The 20,111-nt window shown below is 42.0% G+C and overlaps 1 protein-coding gene across 4 annotated transcripts in view; it reads left to right on the forward strand.

Moving 5' to 3' along the window:
* The window catches only part of NFATC1 (nuclear factor of activated T cells 1), a 162,921-nt gene that overhangs the window by 22,044 nt on the left and 120,766 nt on the right, over positions 1 to 20,111 (forward strand). For all 4 annotated transcript variants that reach the window (XM_066623507.1, XM_066623508.1, XM_066623509.1 and 1 more), the window contains exon 2: positions 6,592 to 7,687. In XM_066623507.1, the coding sequence (XP_066479604.1) occupies positions 6,592 to 7,687 (1,096 nt within the window). The remainder of the gene's footprint in view (positions 1 to 6,591; positions 7,688 to 20,111) is intronic.

The following is a 20,111-nucleotide window of genomic DNA, read 5'->3' on the forward strand; positions in this document are numbered from 1 at the left end:
TTTTTAAAAAAATGCTTTTATTACCCCTGTTCTTGTCTGCTGTAGTTTAGTATTCTTGATTAATTAGTATTTATTGGCTGCTTTACCCCCATATAGGTAAGCAGATTTGCTTAAAATTAAAATGAACTAAAACTTTAATTATTACAGTATATGGGTTTTACTTATTTGTTGTGTCCCGCCTTGGGCATATTTAACCAGAAAGGAAGAATAGAAATGTTTACTTAAAAATATCATTGGATACAGAGAGGTGCACTTGAAGTTCTCCCTGTTTTTTGTATTGCCTGATCTACCCAAAACAGTGTGGCACAAGAGCCCAAATGTTCCAGATGTTCGGTTCACTGAGCACAGATATTGTATACAGAGCTACTGTTCATAGAGAGGGAAAATGTAAGGTGGGGTTTCAAAATTATTTTTGGCAAGGTTCCACTTTACTAGTATCATTGTCATGAATCCTCTGTGTCAAAAGAATGGAAACCTCCTTCTTCCTTCATCCTGCAGTGGACTCAGATAATTACCCAGGGACCAGGATTTTCGCTTTCTAATAATTTAGGGTTGGTTTGTACAACCGCTGCACACGTTATCCTAGTAGCATTTATATTTCAGCCCAGACTGCATCTCAGTTGTTTGACAGTTGATTGCAGTTTTGCATCTGATGGTGAAACCCATCTTTGGAAGGGTTTCTTTGAGCTGTACGGATGATAGTAGTTAGTGCTCACAACATGGTTCAGATTACTTGTTTGGTATTCGCCTGGTGTTGTGGGCTAGAAAAATTATGTCTGATTGTATGCACAATGGTTGTGTATGCGCCCCCCCCCGACTGATATCCATTTTTATATTGCCACTACCTGCTGTTAAGCAGATCTTCATAGGGCTAAGAGTCAGGGCCCAATCCTATCCAACTTTCCAGAGCCGGTGCAGCCACAATGCAGCCCTGAGAAAAGGGAACAAATATTCTCTTACCTGGAGGAGGTCATTGTGACTGCCCCCCTACCACAAGATGCAGCACATGGCTGCACCAGCACTGGAAAATTGGATAGGATTTGGCTCTCGGGCAGTAGACTTTTCCCCATGTCTGTCCCCATGTCTGTCCCAACGCTACACATAGCGTCCTTCTGCCCCATCAGGATTCTCATACATCCTGGTAACACAAAAGCCTGCTGCATTGATATCTGTATCCGAATTATGAAAGAACTGCAGTTTGAGGGAATTGCAGTTTCCATTTCATGTTACCATAGTGTATTCTGTGGCAGCATTCAAGCTGAGTTAGGTTTAAGCATGCCTACTCTGCCGGATTGTGGTTTTTTCCAACACATTAGATACTATGGGCTTCTTTTCACTGCAGCCATGCCAGTAGAAATTACTGGATAGGAGTTTAAATTTGCAGCTCTTGCAAATTAAGCTAATCAAGAAATACAGGTTTGTTGTCGTCTAGGATTTGGTGTCATTCAGGTTCAAGCCTGACTTTCTTCACAGTGTGCTGGTATATGGCAGTGGTAGACATCGTACTGTATTTTTGTATAACTGTTCTCCCAAATTTGGCAAGTTATTCCAATCCATAATATATATAGATTTTTCTGTTCAGGTTGATTTGAGCTCTTAAATGATCTGTTAACACTACTCATGTCATTAATCTCCATTTTGTGAATTGTTTCAAGCAGACAAGCAAAGAGAGATTGTACCAATTAAAAGGGCAAAAAACTGTGGTGATACTAATGGGAAGACGCTTGTTAGGCTGGGTCATGAATCAGTTCGGGTTAACAACTTTAAAACAGTGCTCAACATGGCCCAGTAATGTTTCTTGTGCGTATACCAGACTGTACACGTGCACTGGCAGTTCTCTCCATAATTTATGGTGGCCAATGGAAAAAGTACAGCTGCAATAAGTGAGATAGCTTCCAGCATTTCTACATGTATGGACCAGTTCACACTAGCAGGTCTCCAGGCGATTGGGTACCCACGCATACTACTGCATAGTGATATTTCAGCTGTGTGAATCAGCCCAGAGGCACATACCAAACTATTCATATGACTGAGATCCGCAAGACATATAGAAGTTCCTCCTCTGTCTCTTTTGCATGTGACTAGGGGTTGGGAGCAAATGTGCCTTCTGAGTCCATTCCTCTCCAGGCTTCTCCCTCCCGTTAGGATTGCCCCTTGGGAAAAGGTAAAGAGTAAGCCTCAAGCTTAGACACTGCCGCAGGGAGATGTTACCCCTGCTAACTGAATAAGAGACACTTTTTCAAGTGGGTGTTCCTCTTTTATTTAGCAGAGCGAGAGTAACTAGCCCTCCTCACCCCAGCAGTGTCTTTTCTAGTGGCTGTCTGCTGGAGTTCTTTTGCATCTTTTTAGATTGTGAGCCCTTTTGGGACTGGGAGTCATTAGTTATTTGATTTTTCTCTATAAACTACTTTGTGAACTTTTAGTTGAAAAGCAGTATATAAATACTGTTAATACTAATAATTAATAATGACCAATCCCATGGATATTGTCTGAGCAGGAGATTTTTCCTGAATCTACGAGATGAAGCCCTGGTTTACTCCCAGAGTTGGGAAGATCCTGCTTTCAAATAGCCATGGGATCCCATGCTGACGGAAGCAGAAGAGTGAGAAAGCAAATGTGAGCCCGAAGTCCTTGAGGTTAATCCCAAGGGAAGTAACGTTTGAACAGGATCTCCTTCTCCACAGAGAGGCCTATCTTTCAATTAAAGCCATTTCTGTCCAACGTTGCATATACGTAACAGAGACCAAATGTGTACACCTGTGGGCTGGGCAAAAATGAGTTAACCACCTTGATTGTCATTATCCTCATGATGACTATGTACAACATTTTGAGTGGTTCAGTGTACCTGGGGGGGGTAGTTGCCTGCTGTTGATGCAGGCCTGAACACCCTTTCACATCATTTAGACTGTTTATGCATAAAAATGTCATTTTTCATGCAACAATTGCCTAGCTGCATGGTGTATGGGTGAAGCCCCAAGCTAGACAAACACTGAACAGCCCTATTTCATCTCTACTGCTACACCCTTGAAATTTAATGAACATCTCTTGGTAAACAGCCATGTTTCCTAAGGCATCTGGTAAAAAGATTTTTATAGGTGTTGAACATATTAATGATGCTTGCCATGATATAAATCATCCTAAAATATCACTGAGCTACTTACAGAGCAATTGGAGTAGTGTTGTGTTCTGTATTCATGTGGTCTCTCTTTGAATCTTTAACAAATCTGAATGCTTAGGTAGATGATGATGGAGCTGCCTATTGCTAGTAAACAAAAAGCACAGAATAGGCAACCATTCTGAAGTTACAAGCTCAAGAGTCTCCTTTGTGCATGCAATGCTAGTGAGGATTGAGTTATGTTGGGAATACAGCCATGATCATTAAGAGAGCTTTTCCGGATCTCGCTGTGTAAGTGGGGAGAGTCACTGCCTGGGGCATTTGCCTCCTGGGAAGGAAGGAAGCAAACATTGTATGTGAAGGAAGTGAGGAAGCCTCTACTTGTTTTTTCAATAATTCAGGAATATAGAATTCTTAAAAAGCAAATTACATTAAACAGGCATGTTAAAACTAAAGGTAGCTTTTAATACATAAGAAAAATACATATAGCAGGCAGGAAAATCAGAATGGCTAAAGTAAAAGTTTCGTTTTGTAATGAGGGCTGTCAGTATTTTTTCTTGCCCTCAAATCACATTACATGTAGGAAGCACCTTAGATGTAGCTTTTAAAAAAAATAATTTTCAGGTTCTCATGGAGGCCGAGAAATAGGTGAAAAAATGTGATTGTGGTATACAGATTGTGGTGTACAGATTCTAAGATAGTTAGAAACTGGAACACCTGAATCCAAATTTGCCCTTGAATGAGGTGACCCAGGGTAAACTTACTTTTCACAAAAGAATCTGGTGCTACTAAGAGTGTGACACTGTGATAAGATGCTCTTCAATAATCTGCCTTCTCCAAAGGATAATAGAAGGTTGCATAGGGAAGCGGAGGAAGTTGTCATGAGATTATTTGAAAGAGACAGCAACTCAACAGCACTAGGTTAAGCCCTTCCCCCTTTCCTCATAATTGCTTGGGCACACTTAACTGTGTTGCAATGTCATCATATTATGTATTTCCCAGCAAGCAGCAGCCAACCATGTGTGAAGCAGCAGGAGGAAGTGCATAGCATCATCATTTCATGAGAGAAGTAAGCTTGCTTAAATGTTATAAGGATGAAGGGAGAGGACTCGAGGTGGCATGACTGTTTTTCCCAGCAGCTCTGTTTCATCTGGCTGCCCTTGGTGGCTATAGAGGTCTTGACTGGTAGAGAGTCTTTACTGTTGTCACTGTTTACAGGCAACCTCCATTTCTATATGTTTGTAGAATACAGGTTCTTTTCCATAGTTAAGAACAACAAAAAAGGAATCTGTGCTTGAGTTTGAGAAAAAGACCTACCGTAATTGTATTGTTCAAAGGTTGACATGCAGTAGAGTTGGTTGTCTTGCCCAAAGTAGAGTATTGAATGGGAAGGCTTGGTTTTACACTATGGTTGGGTTAGCTGTACCAGCTTGTATGGAAGACAAAACTCTCTTTCATCTGTGCAACTTGTGGATGTAGCCACTGCAGTTCATATAGGTATTGTGCAGGAACGCACACTCTCTCCCTCACTCTCTAAAACACTTGTGACAAATGTTAGCAGTTGGAGACAAGTTGTCTAAACAATCCTCTACTGCTTTTTGCAGCGTGATATCGTATGTTCCAGTTTTGTAACAATTCTACCATTTTGCATTAAATAGTAGTTGAAAATAGATAAAAAATCAATAAAATGGAAATTGCCTTGTGAGAGATTAATGAGAAAGAGCAAATAACTGCCTGATTGGATTCAAGTGCTATTTCACTCCAGAGGATAAATAACCCTAGAAATCAAGAGTTACCCACCAGACTGTTTCTCTGTTTAGTTGGTCACATGATCCAAATAGGAATCTTGCCACTGGGCTTTTCCATTTCAGTATGAGGCAGTATTTGAGCATGTTTTCATCTGACATTTTTTTTTTCTTTTGCTTCTTTTCCTTTGGGCATCTTTCTTTTTCATTCACTGTTTTTATTATTTCCTCTTGTGAGTCAGTGTTAAACTCTCCTGCAAAGGCCTTTGGCCCCTCACAAATGCGCTTCATTGAGGAAGAAATGATACTAAGAATTCTGGTAGAGAAGGTTGAAATCTTACTTTCTTAAAATGACAATGCTCTTAACCTACAACGTGCAGCATTTTCAGAAGAACCATCCTTTATCAGAGGTTACATTGAAACGGACCTGCAAAGAGCATGACTGGCCAACCTACACGTGCCACAAGTCACAGAGGCAGCAGTGCTTTACAGCATGCCTAGGTGGGGGTAGAATTACCTATGACTGGCCTTGGCTGTGAGGCATTCAGGTTTGCATTACTATCTTCCTCTCCCATGTGCGCTCTGGTCTTAGTAGGTTAGAGGAAAAGGCACTGAGGACTACAAAGTGCACTGAAGCAGCACTGCCGTTGTGGATGAGCACACATCCTCATGACAATGGAGTTTCAGAGAAGTTTCCAAGTTGTATGGGAAGCACTGAGAGAGAATTGAATTGAATGACTTGCCCACCCTTTTTGTGTGATTTCAGTGTAATATCCAAAGTGGCAGCTCGGCAGCTCTGTGGATAGATGTGGAAGGCCTTCAGGCGTGGATGAGTTTATGCATTTCTTTGCTGTGTGAGTTGCTATATTGGACATTGCAAAGAAGTGCAAAAAGAGGATGCATAAATCACTTGGTGTTCCCTGTAGTTGGCGATCCCTGTCTCCACAGTTGTGTTCAGGGTATAGTCCTCTACTATAATGCATAGTCCTCTGCTTCCGAAGTGCAGCTGGTCTGCATCTTATGTGTGATAGACTTGTGCAAATTCAATACGTGATTGCTCCCCCCGAAAAGACAGAAAAATAACAGCTTAAGTAGCAGAGACAACTTCACTCATCATTTCATGTACTCTGCATGCCCTAGAGTGATTCTGAAACAGGAGAATGAAGCTGCTGTTCCCATGTGTGTCTCATACTGTTATTTTAGTTCTTAAAGAGACAGTATTCTTGTGTTGGCTTTAAGGGAATTTCGACAATATGCAATTTTGGCTTTAAAGATGGGCCTCGAATTGTAACCCTTGCATAAGATTCAGGCTGACTGTATTGTATAAGAAGTCATTAGAATTCCTGCAGGTGTGTAGTACAGAGACTGAGTGGCAAATAGGAGAGTCCCCAGTCTGAATCTTGTTTCTGTCATGAATTCTTATGGGGTGAACTGAGATAAGCTATTCCCTCTCAGCAAGATAGGAATAGCGATAATAACTTTAGCAGGTTATTGTAAGGATGACATCAATACAATAACATGAAGTGTTTTCTACAGTTGGAAAGTGCTATTCAAATACGAAGTATTAAATGTTATATAAAAAGAGAAGTGAGAGTGATTTGCCCAAACTTACTCATTTAATAAATGGCTGAAGTAGCATCTGAATCCATGTCCAACTGAGTTTCAGTTATTTGTGCTTTGTGTGTGCAACATCTCATGTCATTCATTTTTTTGTTTTGTTTCTTTTTGCAGAACATTATAACTATCCACCTTCAAATATAAATTCAAGTTTGCCTCTAAGTGTGGCACATTCTTCATTGTCAACTCCATGTCATGGCCTTCAGACATCCAATCCAGTCATTTCGATTGTCCCATCAACTATTCATCCAGGATATGGAGGGCATCCTGAAAGTGGCACCACTGGTTATTATCTGCCTCCAAATATGCGACCTAATGGTGTGCCAGCGTTGGAAAGCCCTAGAATCGAAATAACCTCTTATTTGGGACTTCATAATAACAACAACCAGTTCTTCCATGATGATGTTGAGGAGACCATCCCAAATGCAAAAAGATCACCGTCTACCGCCACTTTGAACTTACCAAACATAGAGGCTTATAGAGACCCATCTTGCCTGAGCCCAGCAAGTAGCTTGTCTTCCAGAAGTTGCAATTCAGAAGCATCTTCCTATGAATCCAATTATTCATATCCCTACACATCTCCCCAGACATCTCCTTGGCAATCGCCATGTGTATCACCTAAGACCACTGACACTGAGGAGGGGTATCAGCGAAGCATGGTAGCCTGCACATTACTTAATTCGCCCCGACATTCTCCTTCTACATCTCCCCGAACAAGCATTACTGAGGAAAATTGGCTGGGCACTCGTAACTCCAGGCCATCTTCTCCCTGTAACAAGAGAAAATACAGTCTGAATGGTAGGCAGACTTCCTACTCACCACACCACTCTCCAACTCCCTCTCCTCAGAGTTCTCCAAGAGTTAGTGTCACAGACGAGACATGGCTGGGCAACACTAACCAGTACACCAGTTCAGCCATAGTTGCGGCTATCAATGCTCTCACCACTGATAGCACAATAGACATGAATGATGGGATTCCTATCAAATCCAGGAAAACGGCCATAGATCATAGTCCGTCCATGACGCTCAAGACTGAACCAAGTGGTGATGACCATGGGACCATATCACCAACAACCGATTTATCCCCAGAAGATTTTTCTGGGTTTCAGCACATCAGGAAAGGCAACTTCTGTGATCAGTATCTTTCGGTGCCACAACACCCCTATCAGTGGGCCAAATCAAAGCCGTTGTCCCCAACATCATACATGAGGTATGGTTTCTGGAATGTTTTAAAAAGTGATATTTTTTAAAAATCATTTTCTTCTGCTTTTTCTAGTCTGCCTTCCTTCTCCCTGCTTACTCCTCTGTCTCCTATGACTTATGCTCAAAGAAAATATTTCCATTGACATTTACGACAATCAACTGTATAACATTGTTCTTGATTTTTCTTACACAGTGTGTCCTAATGGTTTTTTTTCATTGAGCAACTAAAAGGCAGGAGGTTTTAAGGTATCAACTCTGTAGGTTCCTGGATTGCTGTTACTAAAGCACCAAGTACCTAGATCAGTGATTTTCAACCTTTTACATCTCACGGCACACTGATAAGGCACTAAAATGGTCAAGGCACACCACCAGGTTTTTGAAAATTAACAAGGCACACCATGCTGCCAGTGGGGGCTCACATCTCCCATTGGCCCTATGAGTAAATGACCTTCTCCCAAATTCCTGTGGCACACCTGTGGACCACTCACAGCACACCAGTGTGCCATGGCATAGTAGTTGAAAATGGCTGACCTAGATGGTGCTAGATAAATAATAAATAATTACATTTAGCAGGAGTGTGTTTTTTTAAAAATAAAAAAATTAAAACTCATTTTTTATTTTACAAGCTTGCAAATACAGAATTTGTGCTTTGTCATAGGTAAGCATCAGAAGAACCATTACAGCGGTGTTGTATAACAGTAATATAATAATAAAACAATAAAAATATGTGCAGGGGAGCCAATTAAATGCCATGCTGTGACACTGTACAGTCTTGTTTTTGACCAGCCAGACCTGGTTTTTAATGTTCAGGCTCTGCTTTTGTATTAAATGACTTATTCCTTGGGCCATTAAAAAAACATCATCACTATGGTAATCTTTGTAAGTTCCCTTGCTATATTAGTCTTGCATCTGAAGTCTGCCATAACTGAGACAGGCTGGTGAAATTCTGCTTTTCATATTGAGCAGTCTAGCAATATTTTACATTTTTTGACTGCTGGGAATATGGCTGCTGTTTCCTCGTCATGAGAGAAACAGCCACGTTATTCTGAGGAAAATTAAAGCAGCCCAGAACAGAGACCAGGCACAGGACAGGCCCAATTCTCACATAGAGGTGCTCCCAGATGGAAGCATATTAGGCAGATATTTGGCAGTCTATCTTGGCTTGAAACATCATTGAATACTTAAATATGTCAGTTTGGTTAGTGTCTCTGGTAATAGCAGACAATATGTTGGTGACTCCTATCTTCTCTGGGAAGTGAGTCTGTGGTGAGAACTGTTGGGGTACTGTGTCCTACACTGGGACAAAGGAAAAGGATTAAGAAGCCCCCTCTGCCCCACCATGTTGGCCTTCTGCTTCAATGTTTCAGTAGCTACATTTTTATGCAAAGGGAAAAATTCAGAAAAGAGGATTGGGCTGCAGTCCTACACGCCTACCTGATTGTAAGGCGTCTTTAATTCGGGGGCGGGGAATTACTCCTCAGTAAATAGGCTCAGGACTGCACTGCATGATAGTTTATTCTGCTGCATTTACAGCACAATTCTAAGCCTGTTTACTCAAAAGTAAGTTCCCCTTAATTCAGTGGGGCCTACTCCCTTGTAAGTATGTTTAGAACTGCAGCCTCATACTGTTGGGTAGGGGTGTCCAAAGTTTTCGGCAGGAGGGCCACATCATCTCTCTGACACTGTCAGGGGGGGGGGGCGGAGAACAAAAGAATTAATTTACGTTTAAAATTTGAATAAATTTACATAAGTTTACATAAATTAATATACTAGAGGTGGAACTTATACAAATGAATGAAGGTCTTGCAATAGCTCAAGGCCCATAAAAGGCCTTGCAGAAAGCAAGGCTGACCTTTTCTTTGCTGCCGCAACTGCATCACAGCTGTGAAACAACAAGCAGTGGAGGGAGCCCTCATCCCACAGCTAACACAAGAGCCAGTGCAGGCTCCAGCAAATTTTCAGAGGGCCAGAGGCTCATTGGGGACTGGGGTGTCCCTGAGGGCCACATTGGGAGTCCTCGAGGGCCGCAAGTGGCCCCAGGGTCGGGGTTTGGGCACCCCTGCTATTGGGTAAGGTTAGGCTGTACATAACTTCATCATGGAGTCCTCATATCAGGCAGTGCCAGCCCAGCTTGAAGTATAATTGGTGTCTCTCTTAATGGGAATAGCATTTTAAGTGTACAAGTTCAGGATATTCATTCCCTCCATGCTTCTTAGCAGCCATGCACAACTATGCTTTTCTTCAGGGTTCAGGGAGTTCTTCAGGGTTCAGGGAGGATGACACAGAATGGAGAAGAACATGTAAGACCCTGTGCAACGTAGTGACTTGTGGGTGTAGGGGATGGTTGCTGCTTATACTACTGGAAACTGTAACAGCTACTGACAGTGAGCTTAAGTTCTACACTGTGTGTATAAGAAACTCCTGGACACTCCTGGGAGGCCCTAAACTTACAGAAGTCTTTAGCTGTTTGGGTTGTTCATGATTTCCAGAACTGCAACCTTAACTTGAAGGATCTTGTTACATATGAAAGTGTTTTCTACTATCTTCCCCAAAGTTTACAGTGGTTGAAAAAACTCCTCCGCTTAGCTTCATACCCTGCCTGTGTGTGTTTAACTTCAGGAAACAAACCCCATGTGATTAAGACCACTTTAATCTTTATCATTCAGTAATGAACAGATAATCTTTAAAAAATAATTTTTTTTATCACCTGCAGTTAAAATGAACGCAGCGATTCCCCAGTGAGTTAATGAAAGTGAAATGAGTTCCAGTGTTATGTGTATTTAATATTTTTCCACTGTTTTGCTTTTGTGGAAGAAAATATGTTTCCTGATTTTCAATCTGTTTCCATGTGATCTCATTAACTCATGCTCCAGGACAGCTGGAAGCTACTGTAAAAGTGTGTTTTCAGTTATTTTACCAATCAAATGCCTTGTCCAAGCTTCCTTTTACCCGTAAATACTTTTCATTTTATGTATATGAAATAATCCTGGGCAATTGAACATAGGCAAACACAATCATGGATTACACCACTGAAATTGTTTTAAATACTTCAAAGAAAAGAAAAAAGTAGTCATTTGTCACAGTAGATCTGAATCCACCCCCCCCCCCCCCGTTATTGTACACATCTGCTCTGTTTCAAAGTCTGGGTTTGGTTCCAGCAAATAATACAGATTCCAAAATCCACCCTGTCATAAGTTTTATTTGCCAAAACTATTGTATTACCTCCTATGTCTCTTCCTGAATAAAAACAATTCCTAAAACAAAAGAGTGATGTGGAAAATTCCTCAATTAATAGCGAGGGTTTTTTTGCATATATTCTGTTAGTACAGACAGCCACGTTTACTTTTATTTGTCAACCAGGACCACCCCCTCCCATCCTGTAAGAAAATTCTTATTTGGATGTAACCGTATGGATAGTTTTGGTTTATAATTAAAATCAATATCTGACAAGAGCTCAAAGACTGGTAAACTTACAGCACCAACATATACACCCACATTTATATTCAGATGTATTTGTTTCAAGCGTTGTTGTTGTTGTTAATAACAATAATAGTATTTATATACCACTTTTCAAAAAAAGTTCACAAAGTGGTTTACAGAGAAAATCAAACAAATGGCTCCCTGTCCCAAAAGGGCTCACAATCTAAAAAGGACACCAGCAGACAGCCACTAGAACAGACACTGCTGGGGTGAGGCTGGCCAGTTACTCTCCCCTGCTAGCAAGAGGAGCACCCACTTGAAAAAGTGCCTCTTACTCAGTTAGCAGGGATAACCCAGTTGAGAGTGCTGCAGTCTTGGTTCCTTGATGGATGTACTTGTATTCAAATATGCATTTATAACATAGATGCATACTTACAGCATATGTGTATACTGAGAAAACAGGGTGTGGTTTTAAGTTATGCAGGGCGTAATCCTAACCTTGCGTTAGGATGGTGCAAGCCCCTTGTGCCAGCATAGGAGGGTTGCAAACATGTCGTAAAGCATGTTTGTGCCTCCTAGGGAATACTCTGCACCAGCACACGGAGGTGTGCACACACTTGCACACCAGTGCAAGATAGAATTGCTCTGACATTTTATCATCGGAACTTGTAAGTTACAGGTTCATGGGTCACTTCTGGACTGAATCTGTTTGACCTTGGGTCATTGTGGTGGTGGCTGAGTTAAGGTATTTCTGTTCCATTGGTTACAAAGGAAGGAGTAAAGATCTGGTTAAAATCTCTCTCATTGAAATTAACGGAACTTAAAAGAACTTGCTTTTCATCGGATTTTGTTGATTCTTTTGGCTTTACTTCTCATCTACAAATAACAGTAACAGCAACCTCTTATAAACTGGAGTTGCAGCTGAACCACAGAAAAATAAAGCCCTTTCCAAGTTGAACATACTCTATACGTGAATTACAAGCTTGCATGCTAGATGGAGTGCAGCCCCAAGCATACTTAAAAGGGAGTAAGTCTCAACAAGCTTCATCAGACTTACTTCTAGGTAAACATGTTTAGGAATATCCCTGGGACAGGCTTCAGGAGAGACTGGCCATCTTTATGGAATTGGCCTCAGTATTATCACCACTTGTTTCACTGGGGGAGAAAGGTGCAATGATCAACAACCCACTGAAATCACTGACATTTAATTCTTCAATGCTCTAAAAGCTGTAGTCTCCTCCATTCCACACTCAGTACTGAGGCTCTGATTCTGGATTAATCTCAGACATCTGCATGCTGGCTCTGCACAGAGACTCACATTGAAAGCCTTATGTGTGAATGTATTTGTGTACATTGAAAGTTCTGTTTGCAATCGGGTATGCCAAGTTTTAGCATGTAGAAAATGTTTACAACAGAACTAGGAGTTTTTAAGGGAAGTATTAATCTGCTTGTATCAATAACTATGTGAATCATGCTGCTTCCAGCAAAATGGAATAACTTATCTAAACTTCTCCGTCTATGATGGAAAATACTCTTAAGGCAAATTATTACAGCTAAGTGTTGCAGAAATAAAGGAAGCGGAACTATTTCAATAATCCCCTTCTTAGCTTTTGTTTAAGCATATTTGACATGGAATTGTTCAGCAATGTAATAGAAGTGAGATAATGTGGCTCTACATGTTATATGGTTTATCGTTTATAGATACCTTCCATAGCTACAAGCTTGAAACAATCTCATGGGTGAGGGCTTAGCCATACAATGGCTTGCCCTGGAGCAACCAGTCTGTTGCCCTCCTCCCCCACCCACCCACCCCCCCTTTTTTTTTGCTGAACCAGAAACACATCTGTGCAGAGGCAAATGGCACTTAACCCTAGGCTTTTCAGATGGTGATAAACTTCTGGTAGGAAGACAAGGCTAGGCAGAGAACAGAATGGAACGTATTGTGGTGCAAGGCCAGCATTATTGACTTCCTGCCTCCATTGACATTGGTAAGACCTCCCACACAAGGATGCTTTTTACAGGAGTGTAAAATGATAGATGTGCCTGTGATCTCTGTCTTCAGGAAACTGCAGAACAGGATGCCTGCCTTGCATTATTTCCACTAATATATGTTCTATTTAGTACTTTAGGATTTATCTATGCCTACAGACTTCAACTGGTACAGTAGTCATCACCTGGGAACTGTTATTCCGTCAAGAGTGCTTTTCAGTAGAGTGATTTTCAGTAGAGCAGTGGTTCTCAAACTTTTAGCACTGGGACCCACTTTTTAGAATGTGAATCTGTTGGGACCCACCGGAAGTGATGTCATGACCAGAAGTGACATCATCAAACAGGAAAATTTTTAGCAATCCTAGGGTGCAATCTTACCCAGGAGTAAGTCCCATTTCCTATCATTGTTAAAAGCATATGTACAGTAGCCTGTTAAAAGTAAAGATCTGTAAAATTTCCCCAAATGCAGTTATATACCATGGTAGCATCAAGTCTAATATAATAATAATAAAATATTGAAATGAATGGGAACCCACCTGAATTTGACTTGCAACCCACCTACTGGGTCCCAACCCCCAGTTTGAGAAACACTGCAGTAGAGGATTCTCAGCACCCTCACCAAACTACAGAACTCAAGATCCTTTGGAGGAGGGCATGACAGTTAAACTGATGTGAAACTGATCTATTTATATTGGAGGTTTCAGGGTTTAAATTGTGCTGAGGCTCAGTCTTGACATAGAATAATTGACGGTGCCCTTGAGCAGGTATAGAGTGAATTTCTCACATTCCTGACTAACTGAAGAGATTCCCCATCCTTAAGGGATAGGGACATACTTCAGTGTCAGATGATAGTTTCTTCTACCTACCCAATAGTTGTTGTGTTTTTTTTCTAGAAGTGCAGCAATGGTCAATATGCCATCAGTTTTCATGTAGAAACAACTTATTAGCATTCCCCCCCCCCCTATCGTTTCTATGTTGGCTAGAAAAATTTCATTCCATTCCACTTGATCTACCAACTTCCAAGATTACTGAAGTGAGTGTTCCAAGGTATACATTTATGTATGCTTGTGTTCGTGTGCACACAGACATCCACACCGGATATCTTAATCTTGAGTAGATAATCTATTCAAAGAAATGAAAATCTTGATGTGACTCGGTATTACTTGGAATTTCTTAGCAGTTTACTTCCTGACTGAAGTGATTTATTAGTTTAATTTTTGGCTAAAGAGTAGGCTTTTTCACTATTCATGTTTTATTGTCGGTGCCTGTAACAAGTGGAGGCACCTAACATCTCTGTTATATCTCTCTCTCTATAGTGCTGCCAGATTGGCTCGTTAGTTATTTGATATGTATAGGTATCCTGCCAAAAGGAACTTTCCATTTGTACCTTTACAAATGTCTTTTCTATACGTAGAAAACCAAATGTTGAATTATATTATCTAAAACATATATGACAGCATATACCTCCAGGCATTTCGTTTTGGGGTATCTTGATTTATTGATGTTGAATCAACATTTGCATGCTGTGATCCCAGCTCAGTCAAGGCTTCTCATGAGTGCAGAGCCATTGGCTTTTCGTTGTGCGTGAGCTACATGTCTTCTTTTCTTTCCCTGCTTTCAGTACATGGAAGATCTTTGGTCGGTCATGGCTTTAGTATGAAGTTCTATGCCCCCAAGGCACTGTGGCTCAAAAGAAGAGGCAGATACATGAGTTTGCCATATTTAATGGAATGATCTGTTGTCAAAGCTGTCTAGCCCCAAAGGGTACAATAGAAGCCTCATCTTAGCTACGCCACTGAGAAGGCTCACAAAGTATCAGGAGGAGAGGACCAGGGAGAACTCCAGAAGCCCTCAATAGATTGCACCCTTTAGTACTAGACTTCCACAGTAGCTTTCAAATAGATGCCCACAATAAAGGGCTTGGGGTAAGGCTTCGACATTGCACGCTGGTGCACGTCCGCTTGAGCCTCTGTTGCAAATGTGAGCTAAAAGAAGACCCAAGTAAATGCTTCACAAGTGCTCTAGAGGAGGCCACCTGCCCTTCATTGCTTCTGCCAGACTGGTTCAAGTGCCTTTTTGTGCAGCTGTGCTGTCGTAGGAAAGGCAGGGGCAGCTGCTGGTCCTGTGGTGATGGCAGGGTTGTGATTGAACCCCAGCAGTGTTGCTGTTCCTGAAACCTTCTTTGTTTGTTCCCATGACCCGCATTCTTAATCCAGTGACTCATAAGACGGGGCCATAAGAAGTGCTGCACTGGCTAAGACCAAGCGCTTGTTTCTCACAGTGTTCCTCTCATCACAATGTGAAGTATTTCTTCACGCTCTCTAACCCAGCTTTCTATTCGTAGCACTTCACAGTGTGGAGTTCTTCACATAGCACATAATTAATCTATGAAATTCAGCTATTGTAAGATGTGGCAATGACTGCCTTGAAGGCTTTAAAAGGGGATTAGACCAATCAATCGAGGATAAGTCTGCTAGTCATGAAGACTAGACCCTACCTCTAGATTCAGAGGCAGTTTTCTGTAGAATAGCATCTGTAAGGGATGGATAGCATCTGTAAGGGATGGATAGCAAGAGTGAGATGGATATGCCTTCATCCCTCACTTTTGGGCTTCTGAGAAGCATCTGGTTGGCCACTGTGAGGCATGGAATGCTGGGTAGATGCCTCTTTGACTCTTACACTTTCATGTTCTTACAGGGGTCAACCAACAGCAGGGCATGAAGGCAGTAGCCCCCCCCCCCCACGACATCTAATCTTTTTATTTAAGCAGAGAGTATCTTTAGTCCTTGCATAACTGTGGATTACTTTTGTTTGGATTACTTCACAAAGTGGCCATTCTAATATCCTGAAATGTTAGAAATAACAGAATTAGGACTTCTGAAGAAAATGATCCAAGTCTCTAAAGAAACAAAGATTTGTTCAAAATGTATTTTCCTGTTTTCTTCTCTCTTAACTAGCTCGGTGTTTTATGTAAAGGAAGGAGATTTATAGCTAGATGTGCAATTTTTTGAAAAAAGTTTCCAACGTTCAGAGCGTTGTTTTTTGTTTTTTTTTAAAGGCAAAACTTTAATGATATGGGAACAAGTGATGGGGAAGGCTTTGCCTCCTTAATCTGTGCCTGTGATAGAACAGTGGCATCCTTATTTATGAAATGGCTGTAGCTATTCTGCTTTGCTGCTAGCACCTTTGTGGCTGTGATCAGTGTCGCAACCAGATGGGTCCTGGAAGAGTACAGAATTTTCACAATTGAAAATAGTTAGTGGAATTCTCGGTTGGGATTCTAGCCATGGGATGCTGCTGCTTAAGGGCCATTATGGCAGCAAATCCAAGTTTGCCCCCAAAGGTACCCTCAACAGTGAACTGCTGATTGTACAGTACATGCTCTTCCAAACATGTCTGTCTCATTCACTTTCTGTGGTGTTAGGTGTGTACTTCAGAAGCTCAATGAAGACTCACTGAAGCACAATACACTCACTGAACATCTGCCCTTGTGTTTCGTCCTCTGATCTTTAGAATATTATTCCCTGTGTGGCATGGTTGGCCTCTTTCTCACATTCAGAGTGCTCTCTTTCTACCAAAGAACTTTTAAAATCTAAATATACTCTCAGTATCTCTTCCCTTAACGTGTTTTGCTTCAGGAAATTAAGTGCACAATGAAGATAACCTAGAATAGGAAATTGCACTGGCAAGCCACAACCCATGAAACTGTTAAAGGCATCATGCCACTTCCTGTATCAGGAAAACTACAATTAATTGTCAAATCATTATTATTATTGGTCAGGGTTCACAGTGGAATTTTAATTATGGATTGCAAGGTCTGAATTTTATGGCTATCTTATTAAGAATATTTATATACCGCTTTTCAACAGAAATTCCAAAAGCAGTTTACATAAAAAAATGTAAGTGTTTCAAGTACCATTCTTATAGCTAAACAGCAAAAGAGAGAATTTCTTTGTCTGCTTTCCAATTTTTAGAAATTCCTCTTAAAGTTAAACAAATCTGAACTGTGTGGTGATTGATGGATTTGTGCTTTTAAAAAAGACCCTGGCAGCGCAATCCTATCTTGCACTGGAACAGGCAGGCCAAGAAGCTTGCGCTGTATCCAGCACAAGATAGAGTGTCAGAGTGGCTCAGCCAGAGCCCTCAGGTAAGCCACTGCAGCCCCTATGGGTCTCCTCAGACTTGCGCCACCTCCTGAGGTGGCACAAGTCCAAGGAGAGCGGAGTGACTTGTAGCTGCTCTGTGCTGCTCGGGAATTGTGCACTGGTGCAACTTGTGTGGGGTATGTGTACAAACTTGCTTTATAGCACGTTTGTGAGCCTCCTAGGTTTGCGCAAAGGATTTGCACCAGCCTAACCCGAGGTCAGGATTGTGCCCTTCAAGTGTCATAATCCAATAGATACTTTGGTCCCAGTCCTGTCCAACTTTCCAGCATCAATGCATTTGCAATGTAGCCCCTAGGTAAGGGAACAAACATTCCCTTACCTTGAGCAAACCTCTGTGACTGCCCCCACCACTGCAGGATGTGGTGCATGCCCCATTGGCATGGCGACATCAGTGTTGGATAGGATTGGGCCCTATGACCTTAACAAAAAAAGAAGAGGAAAAATTCATCCTATGTGAATTAGCTTAAATGCAGAAGTGTTTGTTTTGTAGTATGTAGTGCTCATCAACAGGGGATAAGCAGTTCTGTACAGGTGCAGCCTATTTATCCATGGATTTTTTATCTTTGTCTCAATGTGAATTGGGTGGGGGGAATTGAAAGTTTCACACACCTTTGCCTTCTTTGTCCTCCTTGTCTCCTCGCTCCATTTCAAGGCAGCCCAAAACACTGCAAAAAGGCTCTGAATTTTTTTAAAAAAATTCAGAAACACTGGTACAGGCAGGGAAATAGCCCTGGAGCCCTGGAAGAGGTTCCCCTTGCAAAGGAACAGTAGGACTCCTGGAGTCTCTGAGGCAGCAAAGAGGCTGAAGAGGGGAAGGGGGCGGAAAATCTCTGAAGCCAGAATACATGCAGCAAGGTGGAGCGCTCTCACTTGCTCTCACTCACACAGACACAGGGGCAGGGACATCGGTGAAAGTAACAGAGGGGACTGCTTTAAAAAAAACCCAGGGAGTGTTTGCCCAATTCCCCCCCTTCAGACTGAGATGGTGCAGGCTCTCTGTGCTCCAGTCTACGGAAACAAAACAGCCCAGCAAGCAAGTCTTCCCAGGAAGCCAAAGCATGAGATTTAGGCTACAATTCGATCATAAGAATAGCCCCACTGGATCAGGCCATAGGCCCATCTAGTCCAGCTTCCTGTATCTCACAGTGGCCCACCAAATGCCCCAGGGAGCACACCAGATAACAAGAGACCTCATTCTGGTGCCCTCCCTTGCATCTGGCATTCTGACATAGCCCATTTCTAAAAGCAGGAGGTTGCACATACACATCAACCTCAACACTTTCCTGGGAGTAAGCCCCATTGACTAAAATGGGACTTACTTCTGAGTAGGCAGGCATAGGACTGGGCTGTCAGGCTACAATCCCATCCACACTTTCCTGGGAGTAAGCCCCATTAACTACAATGGGGCTTTCTTCTGAGTAGAAATACATAGAACTGGACTCTTAAAAGCTCAGCATCCCACCTGTGAAAGAAGCTGGGACAGCTTGCAAAGGGGAGGGCTGAGTATGGAGCAGAGGAGGGGGAGGCAATTGAGAACCAATGCCTTAGTTACCTTCCAGCCCCAAATATCAGGCTGCAGGGTATTTGCGTAACTCTATGCAATTTAGCACAAAGTGTTTTTTCTTAATCGCAGTGGGTCATGGAACGGAACTCACGCGCATAAATAGCTCCACCTGTATTTTGTAAATTACTATTGCAGTCAAGAAACATCTCTCCAGGAAGTTACCCAGGAACTTTTAAAACTACAGCATATAAAGCATGGGTCTCCAACCCCGGCCCAGGGGGCCAGATGCGGCCCACAGCCAGCCTCAATCCGGCCTGCGGCCAGCCTCTTGTCCCCTGAAAGCCTCTGGTCCACTTGGTCGAACGTGACTGGAACTGTGCTCTGGTTGCATCAGGAGGGTGTCTTAAGGGCCAGAGAGTTTGAATGAATGAGCCCATTCATTCATTTACTCATCTAAGTTCCATCTCTAATTTATTTATTTAAATTTTATATTTAAATTTTTTTCCCGGCCCTCAACACTGTGCCAGATATTTGATGTGGCCCTCTGGCCAAAATGTTTGGAGACCCCTGAAAGCAAGCAGTGCATGAAACAGAATGGGCACTAGGAACTTGCCAATTGTATTTGAACAAGACTATTGTGCCTGTCAGCTCAGACTACTAAATGCATGAGCAGTGTGGCATGGTGATGCTGCAATCTGAGCTTTCAGTTAAAAATATTTCTGCCTTTTATGGTTGGGGGGAAGATGTTGACCGCAGGTTATTCCTGTTACTTCTTCCATACTCATTTCTTCTGTATTCGCCACTAACTCTGGAGTGGACATTGTCGCTTCACTCAGTTTGTGTGGAGAATCTAAACTGTCACTGAAAACGTGTTGCATTCTAATGCTTTTTCATTGCCCTCCTTTGCTTTTTAGACCCAATGCAATTGCAGTGTGAGCCTTCCCAGGGAAGCCAGTCAAAGTGCTACTGAAACCTCTCAGGACCCCTGATTCCTTAACCTTCCTTCTTGCTGCTTTCTTTTTGAGTGGATTTTTTGCTTCTTGGCCTCTGCATTTTAATTGGCTAGTTTCTGTTCACTTACATGACCAACATCTCTGAAACAGCACTCTCACTTGCTTCCACTGCTGTTGTGTCCATCCCAGTCACCTGGTTGTGAGATACTTTGTTAATTTTCTCTAGCTGGAAGGATGAAGAGGCAGTGGTGACAGCAGTAGCAGGCAGGGTCAATACTGACTGTTTTGGCCAATCTTCAATTGCCTGATAAGCTCATGTTGTTTAGCATTACTTAAGAACAGTCACAATAATGTAACATCTATCTTCATCCTTTGTTTTGAGAACACTCAGTTGTACTC

Source organism: Tiliqua scincoides, chromosome 4, assembly GCF_035046505.1.
Source record: "Tiliqua scincoides isolate rTilSci1 chromosome 4, rTilSci1.hap2, whole genome shotgun sequence".
In the NCBI taxonomy this organism is placed as follows: Eukaryota; Metazoa; Chordata; class Lepidosauria; order Squamata; family Scincidae; genus Tiliqua; species Tiliqua scincoides.